The sequence below is a fragment of the Manis pentadactyla genome, chromosome 3, assembly GCF_030020395.1.
Source record: "Manis pentadactyla isolate mManPen7 chromosome 3, mManPen7.hap1, whole genome shotgun sequence".
Lineage (NCBI taxonomy): Eukaryota > Metazoa > Chordata > Mammalia > Pholidota > Manidae > Manis > Manis pentadactyla.
In genome coordinates this window covers 107,598,098-107,610,754 of record NC_080021.1, presented here as the reverse complement: position 1 = coordinate 107,610,754, position 12,657 = coordinate 107,598,098, and the positions used below count along the sequence as shown (strand labels likewise).

At 36.4% G+C, this 12,657-nt stretch overlaps 1 protein-coding gene across 1 annotated transcript in view; it reads right to left on the bottom strand.

The window, feature by feature from the left end:
• The window catches only part of MALRD1 (MAM and LDL receptor class A domain containing 1), a 694,454-nt gene that overhangs the window by 628,147 nt on the left and 53,650 nt on the right, over positions 1 to 12,657 (bottom strand). The window contains exons 7-8 of the mRNA XM_057498267.1: positions 6,515 to 6,658; positions 3,469 to 3,641 (exon numbers count right to left, since the gene is read on the bottom strand). Coding sequence (XP_057354250.1) covers positions 3,469 to 3,641; positions 6,515 to 6,658 — 317 coding nt within the window. The remainder of the gene's footprint in view (positions 1 to 3,468; positions 3,642 to 6,514; positions 6,659 to 12,657) is intronic.

Genomic DNA, 12,657 nt, shown 5'->3' with positions numbered 1-12,657 from the left:
TGGATATTTTATTTCTATTTGACTTTCTGGTCATTCTTTCAAATACCTTTTTATGTCTTCTAGAGCACACTATGTCATGCATCTGTATAAAGACCATTTCTGAGGTTGTAAAATGTATGCAAAATTATGTCACTATACACTATGCAGTAAGATAGTTAATAAAAGTCTATAATGTACTAAAAATTTTTGTCTATGGTATTGGGCTTTATGATTTATAACTATGTTTTTCTTCTCTGCAGTAATTCTATTTGTCTTTAGATTTTACCAAACATTCAAGCTAACTTGACATTTCCCTGGTAAAGATAGATCAGATTGTTCATTAATATTTACCAATAAGATGCAGTGATTTTTCATGTACCAATATAGTGAAAATACAGAGAGTGCCATAAATTTGTCTCAGGCTGAGCTCTAAGACTGTCTCTGTGCCTTCCTTCTACTATGAGACAAAAAACAGTGCTGGAAGGTGACATCTAGTTGGAATTCAAATAGTACATGACACTCATACTTTTTCAGACTCTCTTAAGCATTTACTGCCTGTCAGCTTCACTTACTTCATTCATACCCAAGATTTTCCAAAAATGAATCTATTTTCAACTTAGTTCTTTGCCCTCTGATGTCTACTCCAATTTCCAAGTCTTAAATATTTCAGAAGATAGTCTAAGCCCTTTAAAATGTACTTCATTTCAATAATGTCATTTTACCTTTCAAGAAAAATATTTATCACTATGTCTCTGAGAGAGCTCAGCTTACCTTTCCCTCTTCCAGTGAAGAAATCAAAGTTATCAAATTCAAGGTTTGGTGTTGTTTTTTTTTCTGACTATTTTTGATTGCATGCAGAGATAGGACCACATACTTTGGCAAAGACCTTCATTCAAGGAAAGCTTTCTTTGAAAACTACATCATACAAGAAAAGATACTTTCTAAGGCATTTTCTTTCCTGCTCCTAATATATGTTCTTCCAATTTGCCAGGAGGAACTTAAAAAATATAAGGCACCACAAGCTTGGCACCCCACTATCCTTGACTCACTGACATGCAAACGTGCCTCAGGATAAAAGATAAGCTGTTTCTATGGTTATTATCTTACAAATAACACCCAGAGATTTAATCCCAAGAATAGTTACGTGATTCAGACAAGAACTGCTACACCTTTTTAAGCTGACTCTAAAAGTCAACTTTGTATTTAACAACTTGCTCCTCACCTGTTTCTATTTCTCAAGTTCTAAAGTGCTTAGGGGGAAAAAATTACCTTCAATATTCTCATTAGATTTTTCTCGGTTTATCTGCCTGTATCCTAAGGGTCGTTTGCTTTATTCTATTCATCGAAGATGTAAATGATCATTTCCGCTAAGAGCTACTTTTTTAAATGATAGGTTTGGAGTCCTTTTTAAGTTTGTGATTAAAACATCAACTTGTGACCTAAAAGTACTTTGATGCAGATTTTGCATTGCTGACCAAGTGTTACATGTATCAAGAATAGCAAAAGTGTTGGGAAAGACAGGACCCTGTCTTGCAGCATACTGTGTAAACTAATGAAACAAACCTCAGTCGACACTGAAATGTACACTACACTCAACTGTTTCTGATTAACACAGTAGATCAGTTCTCCATGATTAAATTATTTTCTTATAATGTGATGAATGGAATTTTGATAACTCTATTCTTATTATATGATGTGGCATCAAAGCCAATTTGTGTTCACTCTTCTCTTGCTTAGAGCCACCAGACGAATAGTGCTCATTTTCAATCATTCATTTCATTATATGTATACATTTGAAACTTTTGAAACCCATCACTGATGTTCAGCATAGATTAAAATAATCCTTAGGATTAGAAAATATACAAATTCCTACTTAAACTTAGGATAATAGCACATTCAACATTCAATGGATATTAAATACCTGCCAAGTGAACAACACTATCATAGGACCATATATTTTTTTAAATATCTTTATCTATAATATAAACTCCACAAAATTTTTCTAGAAATTTTGCATTATGCCTTTGTTGAAGAAGGAAATTGGCAATTACAGAAGGTTGCAAACTGCATGGAGGCTCACTGGGCTTGGTTGACAATGGCACAGGTGACTCAACTGAAAGGTGACTAAAGCATGAATGGTAAAATATATATGGATAAAGTTTAACGTTTTTTTTTTTTTAATTTCTCCCATTTTATCTGGAAAGTCTGGAGTACTACAGAAAGGGCATGGAGATGTTTTTGCCCTCCACCCATCCTACATCCTATCAAATTGAAGGAAATACATCAAATAGATTCTAAGGCAGTGGACTGCCAAATACTCCTGCAAAAACGTCACAAACTATAACATAATCACAGGATGCTAGAAATTTTCAAATACACGTAACAAAGAAAAACGTATTAGGTCATCTAGTTAGAGTGCCCATCCAATGTTCTGGAAAGGAAGTGGTAGAACAAAGAGGAGGGGACATGGAAAATGACACAAGAGGAAAGAGAGAGGCGTTGTGATAGAAAAAGGAAGAGAATTCTGCCACATTTTCAAATATCTTGGAAATAAGCCTTATGACATTTGAGGATTAATTATGATGGCACTTCAAACTTCAAGAGAAAATAGAGACTAAAATGATATTGACAGATGGTTAGTGGCACTTGGTAAGCACAGATGATAAACATTTGTTGAAAAATGAATCTTGTTTATGTCATGTGGAAGTTTCAACTGCTTTGAAAAGCATTCTGAGACCAAAGAAACTAACCTAGATGGTTTTCCTATCTTCCTTTTTCCTAGGTCAGAATTCCTGCAATCATTGTCAACTTTCCCATTTCTAAAATGACTGCTGTTTATACCTATGACTTTTTTTTTTTTACTTCTATCTACAAATAAATTCTTCTTCACACTAGAAATTCTAAAAGCATCTCAGGTACTTTCTCACTTGTAGAGGATTGTTTTCATCTAAAGTTAGTGGGGAAAGGCATGGATTTGTGTTATTCTCTAGTTTTGCCACCACAACTTTCACTCTACTCACTGTAGCTTTTTTTTTCCATTCAAATGACTCATTTGTCTGTATTTAATCAATAATTACCAGTCTCTAAGATTGTATCTACTGGTACCAGAGCAAGTAATTTACTCCCATCCTACTTATAGCATTAATGATATATTAAAATCCCAAAGAGATCACAGCAGAACTTCAATAAAAAGCTAATAATACAGAATCCCAGCTCTTACTTTTATTAGACCTATACTTTCTTCAATATACTTTCATGAATTTTAACAATTTTATAAAATAATATTGTGAAAATTACCACATTAATTTTTGTGCATGACAATACCTCCTAAATCGGCTTCTTAATATTTCTTTTTAAAGGTAGACAAGGTGTGGTGAAGTTGAAGAATACTGAAAGCCTATGCACGACTGAGAAACAGAAATACAATTTGCCAAGAATAGGAATTCCATTTATTTAATGATTTTGAAATAAATGCAAGTTTCTTCTCACCTTATTATTATTATTATACAGTCCTACTTGCAGAACACTGTTTTCCATAGAGTAATAGAATTGCAGATGACAGCTCTTGCCTAAGCAGTGACACACAGAGCTATTTAGATAAGCTTTGCTGTCTAAATGGTTAAGAGCAGAAGCATGCTTAGCTCCTACCCACATACAGTAACCTGAAAAATAAAGGAAAAGGGAGCAATTTGTGAAAAATTAACTGCTTTCTGTGTGAACAAAATTACTATATTTCTGGAGTTTTCAAAATCAGCCTTGAAACACAAATATTTAAAAGGATTAGACATTCTAAAATGATGACTTCACTACAAATCATAGGTGTCATTTCCATATGTGATTTTTAAAGGCATTGAAATGTTTCTAAGTCCTGAAATCAAAGTTTGATAATATCCCAAAATGTGGAAATTCAGTATCTTTATTTAAAAAATTTATTGATATAAAAATTTCTATGCCATCAAACTATTATCATTTTCTTTTAAATGTCAAAATGCAGTCTTTCTTTAACCAAGAATCCCTCATATTCCTTCCCAGAATTAATTCTTCCCCATTTTGAATATTTTTTTCTATTTTTTAGGTTTACAAACATGTTTATAGCTTAAAGGAATATAATATAAACTGCCCTCTTTCTTACCAAACCACATGAAAGTATCAGAAAGCTATAGTCCTATTAAACTGCACCTATGGATTTTGTAGTATATAATACTGGCAATCAGTTTTATCCTATGTGTACTTAATACCAATTTGGACTATTCCAGAAATCAGTAATATAGACAATGCAGAGACACAAAGATATTTCTATGATTTTACAACTTTACTTTTCAAAAATAAAGTCTTTCAGTGCTTTATTTCTTTGTAAGTAAATATTCCTGCAGCTTCTAAAAACTCTAAATTTACTAGAAATTTTAGACTTCAATCAAAGTAGCAGAGTAGGTTGATTTTGCCTCTAACCTTTATGCAAGTGATAAAGTTAAAAAAAAAACACATTTTTACAAAATCAGAAAAAGATCAAACATAAGATAATATATCTGAAAAGATGAGAAAAGAACAGATCTACTAAGTGAACAGCAGGGCTGAAACCACAGAAGTCTTGCACCTTGGGACCAGAAGAAGGCTGTGTGGTCGCTTGGATTTTGACTAATTTAAATGTTGCAAAAGAGGCTGGAAGAACAGAGTCAAACTCTCAGTGAAGTCAAAGGCTAGAGATGAGGACTCCTGCTTATAAACTAAGGTGGTAAGGTGGGACTATTCACTACCTTAGGCTATAGCTAAGTGACAGGATAAGCAAAACTCTAAGCCTTACCATGAAACCCTAAACCAGTATTGTTATCAGATAAGGTCTTGGGGAACTAAGTAATGCTACTACAAAAATCACTGAAAAAGGAAGGATAGGAGCAAATTAAAGGAGCAGGAAAGAATGGAGGGGAGTGGAAAAAGAACATACATATTTCACTGAAAAATAGCTTGCAAAATTTTCAGTTTCTGAACCAGGATATAAAGAGCATGGAGTTTCACTCCAGTCCCTGAACAAGAAAAAATCTGAAGAAACTGAAAATGAACAGTTTTTCTTGGATTCATCAGAAAGTTGAGGTCACAGTAAAAAAAATCACTGCCCTGAGAACTGGGGAGGCAGATGGGTACAGAAAAACCACACAACTTATAAGAACAGAGACTCAAGAGCACAAACGTCTCTGGGAACCAGTACTGGGGTGGGAAACCTAAACTGTGATTGATGAATTGCTGGAGGCTCGGTGTGGAGAGTGTGACTACTGGAAAGTCCAGGGCAGCCCCATCCTAGGGAGGATCCCACCCTTGTCAGTTTTACTTCAAGGAGCCCTCTCAGCCTCTCATAATGAGTACTAGACACAAATCCCCTGTGCCTATAGCTGGGGGAGAGGAAAATAGTCATTTAGAAATACACCTGGACCATTCAGTTATTCTTAGCAAGACTGGCACTCAAGAGAAAGAATTATTTCACCATTTCCTATTAACTGGGGTCTGATCAGTGCCTAAATGACCAGAAAGAAGTGAAACAGCAACTCCAGCAGGTTCTAACCTTCCACATGGGAGGAGGAAACTACCCACACCCAGTCCCTTCCAGGCTTCCCATCTCACCTAAGGTTGGAGGGGGAGTCACTTATAAAGATGAGGTAACAGAAGAACAATCTCACCAAAAGACTGAGATGTAATCAGATGACTATAAAATGCTTCTCCTCCCCTCAAAACTGCCCACTACATCAAGAGAGGTCTTGTATAATAAGAGGGTCATGACTGAAAGAACAGCAGATCTCAGGCCTTATATAAGAAGATGTCCCTAGGGAAGCCCAAAGACAACAGGTAAGACAAAAACAAGCATACCAGTTGAAATTTTAGCCTTGGACATCTACAATGACAGGAAATGATAAACACATAAGTGAAAAATAGTAAATGTTTAATATTACATAAGTGAAGGAAGCCAATCTGAAAAGACTACCTATTTATGATTCCAATTATATGGCATTCTGGGAAAGGCAAATTATAGAGACAGCAAAATCTACCTAAGTAGAAAAAAAAATAGCTATCAGTTTCTGCTGTAATAAAATTTACATTATGAATTTTAGAAACACTAATAATAATGCTAGAAGAAAGGGAGAGAGGGAAGAGAAATAAAGAGAGAAAGAAACAATAGAGAGAAACATAAACAGAAACCAAAATTTAATGTTAGAATAAGAAGAAACTGACAATATCACAGTGAAAAGGAGAGCTAGCAGGTAATCACTACCTTTCCTTTTTGTTGAAACAAAATCTATTACCTTCTAATGATCAGAAAATAATAAAATTTACAAAATTTAAATAACCTAGTGTAATTCTTCCTTTACCCTGTTATGTTTTTTCACTATCAAAACCTATGACATAACATAGTTTCAATAAAATATACCCCATATGTTCACCAAGACCCCTGATTAGTTCACCTGATCCCTGACTAGTCTTCATATTAGTCACAATAAATCACGATTCTGAGGATAACATATAAAAAATACTATTTTTTATTGCCTACCTTCATCACCACTTTGATCCTGCTGAGGTACAGATTCTAATGTAAGAACTTCTCTTGCTTTTGTGCGCATCCAGGAAATTTGCCCAGCAGATGCTTCTGACACCCAGTCACACGTGTCCAGTTCGAATCCACAGGCCTGACACACTAAAGAGAGGAGAGCAAGATCTTGGTGGACCATCACAGTCTACTAGAATGGCTGCTTAACCACAGTTATATGTAGTAATCAAGGCTTACACACACACACACACTCACATATGCACATTCATATCTGGGAATCTGGATTCAATAAGCCTTAGAGTATACCAGCAACTCTGTTTTTCAGAAGATCTTTAGTTGATCCAGATGGATATCCTAAATGAGAACCATTGCCATAAAAAGATGAAAAGAGGTTTCTACTTTTTCTTATTCAGTTGTTATTTTTTAGGCTTCATATCTGACCTTACTACTTATGGAAAAAAGTTGAAGTCATTTGTTATTCATAAACACATTGAAATTTTTTTTTGTAAAGTCCATATAACTTTTATTTGTAAATATACAGAATTTTGAAATACATTATTCCCAACCTGTTTATCTTTTGTACAATTTTAGCATATTTGCCATTTTCCACTTTTGTTACCCATACAATCAGTTGTCATACTATTTTTTTTTTAACTTGATCTTTTTTTTTTATTTTGGTATCATTAATCTACAATTACATGAAGGTCATTATGTTTACTAGGCTCCCCTCTTCACCAAGTCCCCCCCACATCCACGTTCACAGTCACTGTCCATCAAAATAGTAAGATGCTGTAAAATCCCTACTTGTCACCAAGTTCACAGTCACTGTCCTTCAACATAGTGAGATGCTGTAAAATCACTACTTGTCTTGTCTGTGTTGCACAAGCCTCCCCGTGCCCCCCCAACACTACACATGCTAATCGTAATGCCCCCTTTCTTTTCTTCCCGCCCTTATCCCTCCCTTCCCACCCATCCTCCCCAGTCCCTTTCCCTTTGGTAACTATAGTCCATTCTTGGGTTCTGTGCTTCTGCTGCTGTTTTGTTCCTTCAGTTTTCTTTTGTTCTTATACTCCACATATGAGTGAAATCATTTGGTACTTGTCTTTCTCCGCCTGGCTTATTTCACTGAGCATAATACCCTCTAGCTCCATCCATGTTGTTGCAAATGGTAGGATTTCTTGTTTTTCTTATGGCTGAGTAATATTCCATTCTGTATATGTACCACATCTTCTTTATCCATTCATCTACTGATGGACATTTAGGTTGCTTCCATATCTTGGCTATTGTAAATAGTGCAGCGATAAACATAGGGGTGCATCTGTCTTTTTCAAACTGGAGTGCTGCATTCTTAGGGTAAATTCCTAGAACTGGAATTCCTGGGTCAAATGGTAAGTCTATCTTGAGCATTTTGAGGAACCTCCATACTGCTTTCCACAACGGTTGAACTAATTTACATTCCCACCAGCAGTGTAGGAGGATTCCCCTTTCTCCACAACCTCGCCAACATTTGTTGTTGTTTGTCTTTGGGATGGTAGCCATCCTTACTGGTGTGAGATGATATCTCATTGTGGTTTTAATTTGCATTTCTCTGACGACAAGCGATGTGGAGCATCTTTTCATGTGTCTGTTGGCCATCTGAATTTCTTCTTTAGAGAACTGTCTATTCAGCTCCTCTGCCCATTTTTTAATTGGATTATTTGCTTTTTGTTTGTTGAGGTGTGTGAGCTCTTTATATATTTTGAATGTCAACCCTTTACTGGATCTGTCATTTTCAAATATATTCTCCCATACTGTAGGATACCTTTTTGTTCTATTGATGGTGTCCATTGCTGTACAGAAGCTTTTCAGCTTGATATAGTCCCATTTGTTCATTTTTGCGTTTGTTTCCCTTGCCCGGGGAGATATGTTCAAGAAGAGGTCACTCATGTTTATCGCTAAGAGATTTTTACCTATGTTTTTTTCTAAGAGTTTTATGGTTTCATGACTTACATTCAAGTCTTTGATCCATTTCAAATTTACTTTTGTGTATGGGGTTAGACAGTGATCCAGTTTCATTCTCTTCCATGTAGCTGTCCAGTTTTGCCAGCACCATCTGTTGAAGAGACTGTCATTTCCCCATTTTATGTCCATGGCCCCTTTATTGAATATTAGTTGACCATATATATTGGGGTTAATGTTAGGAGTCTATTCTGTTCCATTGGTCTGTGGCTCTGTTCTTGGGCCAGTACCAAATTGTCTTGATTACTGTGGCTTTGAAGTAGAGCTTTAAGTTGGGGCGTGAGATCCCCCCCACTTTATTCTTTCTTCTCAGGATTGCTTTAGCTATTCGGGGTCTTTAGTGTTTCCATATGAATTTTAGAACTATTTGTTCCAGTTCATTGAAGAAAGCTGTTGGTAATTTGATAGGTATTGCATGGAATCTGTATATTGCTTTGGGCAGGATGACCATTTTAACGATATTAATTCTTCCTAGCCAAGAGCATGGGATGAGTTTCCATTTGTTAGTGACCTCTTTAATTTCTCTTAAGAGTGTCTTATAGTTTTCAGGGTATAGGTCTTTCACTTCCTTGGTTAGGTTTATTCCTAGGTATTTCATTATTTTTGATGCTATTGGGAATGGAATTGTCTTCCTGATTTCTCTTTCTATTAGTTTATTGTTAGTGTACAGGAAAGCCACAGATTTCTGTGTGTTAATTTTGTATCCTGCAACTTTGCTGAATTCTGATATTAACTCTAGTAGTTTCAGAGTGGAGTCTTTAGGGTTTTTTATGTACAATATCATGTCATCTGCAAATAGTGACAGTTTAACTTCTTCTTTACCAATCTGGATTCCTTGTATTTCTTTGTTTTGTCTAATTGCCGTGGCTAGGACCTCCAGTACTATGTTGAATAACAGTGGGGAGAGTGGGCATCCCTGTCTTGTTCCCGATCGCAGAGGAAAAGCTTTCAGCTTCCCGCTGTTCAGTATGATGTTGGCTTTGGGTTTATCATACATGGCCTTTATTATGTTGAGGTACTTGCCCTCTATACCCATTTTGTTGAGAGTTTTTATCATGAATGGATGTTGAATTTTATCGAATGCTTTTTCAGCATCTATGGAGATGATCATGTGGTTTTTGTCTTTCTTTTGTTGATGTGGTGGATTATGTTGATGGATTTTCGAAAGTTGTACCATCCTTGCATCCCTGGGATGAATCCCACTTGGTCGTGGTGTACGATCCTTTTGATGTATTTTTGAATTCAGTGTGCTAATATTTTGTTGAGTATTTTTGCATCTACGTTCTTCAGGGATATTGGTCTGTAGTTTTCTTTTTTGGTGGGGTCTTTGCCTGGTTTTGGTATTAGGGTGATGTTGGCTTCATAGAATGAGTTTGGGAGTATTCCCTCCTCTTCTATTTTTTGGAAAACTTTAAGGAGAATGGGTATTATGTCTTCTCTGTATGTCTGATAAAATTCTGAAGTAAATCCATCTGGCCCGGGGGTTTTGTTCTTTGGTAGTTTTTTGATTACTGATTCAATTTGGTTGCTGGTAATTGGTCTGTTTAGATTTTCTGTTTCTTTCTGGGTCAGTCTTGGAAGATTGTATTTTTCTAGGAAGCTGTCCATTTCTCCTAGGTTTCCCAGCTAGTTAGCATATAGGTTTTCATAGTAGTATTTAATAATTCTTTGTATTTCTTTGGAATTCATCGTGATTTTTTCTTTCTCGTTTCTGATTCTGTTGATTTGTGTTGACTCTCTTTTCCTCTTAATAAGTCAGGCTAGAGGCTTATCTATTTTGTTTACTTTCTTGAAGAACCAGCTCTTGGTTTCATTGATTTTTGCCATTGTTTTATTCTTCTCAGTTTTATTTATTTCTTCTCTGATCTTATTATGTCCCTCCTTCTGCTGACCTTAGGCCTCATTTGTTCTTCTTTTTCCAATTTCGATAATTGTGACATTAGACCATTCATTTGGGATTGTTCTTCCTTCTTTAAATATGCCTGGATTGCTATATACTTTCCTCTTAAGATTGCTTTTGCTGTATCCCACAGTAGTTGGGGCTCTGTGTTGTTGTTGTCATTTGTTCCCATATATTGCTGGATCTCCAGTTTGATTTGGTCATTGATCCATTGATTATTTAAGAGCATGTTGTTAAGCCTCCATGTGTTTGTGAGCCTTTTTGCTTTCTTTGTACAGTTTATTTCTAGTTTTATGCCTTTGTTGTCTGAAAAGTTGGTTGGTAGGATTTCAATCTTTTGGAATTTACTGAGGCTCTTTTTGTGGCATACTATGTGGTCTATTCTGGAGAATGTTCCATGTGCACTTCAGAAGAATGTGTATCCTGTTGATTTTGGGTGTAGAGTTCTGTAAATGTCTTTTGTTTCCATCTGTTATAGTGTGTTGTTCAGTGCCTCTGTGTCCTTACTTATTTTCTGTCTGGTGGATCTGTCCTTTGGAGTGAGTGGTGTGTTGAAGTCTCCCAGAATAAATGCACTGCATTCTATTTCCTCCTTTAATTCTGTTAGTATTTCTTTCACATATGTTGGTGCTCCTGTATTGGGTGCATATATATATGTATAATGGTTATATCCTCTTGTTGGACTGAGCCCTTTATCTTTATGTAATGTCCTTCTTTATCTTTTGTTACTTTCTTTATTTTGAAGTCTATTTTGTCTGATACTAGTATTGCAACACCTGCTTTTTTCTCTCTGTTGTTTGCATGAAATATCTTTTTCCAACCCTTGACTTTAAGTCTGTGCATGTCTTTGGATTTGAGGTGAGTCTCTTGTAAGCAGCATATGGATGGTTCTTGCTTTTTTATCCATTCTATTACTCTGTGTCTTTTGATTGGTGCATTCAGTCCATTTACATTTAGGGTGATTATTGAAAGGTATGTACTTATTGCCATTGCAGGCTTTAAATTTGTGGTTACCAAAGGTTCAAGGTTAGCTTCTTTACTATCTTACTCTCTAACTTAACTCACTTATTGAGCTATTATAAACACGGTCTGATGATTCTTTATTTCTCTGCCTTCTTATTCCTCCTCCTCCATTCTTCATATGTTGGGTGTTTTGTTCTGTGCTCTTTTTAGGAGTGCTCCCATCTAGAGCAGTCCCTGTAAGATGCCCTGTAGAGGTGGTTTGTGGGAGGCAAATTCCCTCAACTTTTGCTTGTCTGGGAATTGTTTAATCCCTCCTTCATATTTAAAGGATAATCGTGCTGGATACAGTAATCTTGGTTCGAGGCCCTTCTGTTTCATTGCATTAGGTATATCATGCCATTCTCTTCTGGCCTGTAGGGTTTCTGTTGAGAAGTCTGATGATAGCCTGATGGGTTTTCCTTTGTAGGTGACCTTTCTTTTCTTTCTGGCTGCCTTTAATACTTTGTCCTTGTCTTTGATCTTTGCCATTTGTATTATTATGTGTCTTGGTGTTGCCCTCTTGGGTCCCTTGTCATGGGAGTTCTGTGTACCTCTGTGGTCTGAGAGGCCATTTTCTCCCCTAGTTTGGGGAAGTTTTCAGCAATTATTTCTTCAAAGACAGTTTCTATCCCTTTTTCTCTCTCTTCTTCTTCTGGTACCCCTATAATGTGGATATTGTTCCATTTCTATTGGTCACTCAGTTCTCTTAAAATTCTTTCATTGCTGGAGATCCTTTTATCTCTCTCTGCATCAGCTTCTCTGCGTTCCTGTTCTCTGTTTTCTAGTCCATTAATGGTCTCTTGCATCTTGTCCATTCTGTTTTGTAGTCCTTCCAGAGCTTGTTTTATTTCTGTATTCTCCCTCCTTAGTTCTTGCATATTTCTCTGCAAGTCCATCAGCATGGTTAATACTTTTGTTTTGAATTCTTTTTCAGGAAGACTGGGTAAATCTATCTCCCCAGGTTCCTTCTCAGGGGAAGATGTAGCAGATGTCGAAGCCATCTGGGTTAGTCTTGTCTGGATCAAATTTTTTTGCCTTTTCATGTTGATAGGTGCAATGGTGAGCTATTTACTTTCTGTCAGCTGGGAGGGCCAATGCTTTCCACTTGCTCCTGGCCTTTCTTTACTGGGACAACTGCGACCCCTAGTGGCTTGTGTTGGGCAATTGCATGTAGACTGGGTCTCTGTATCTTGCCCGGCCAGTATGGAGGAAGCTCCCTTGCTGTGGGCGTGGCCTGCCTCAGGCT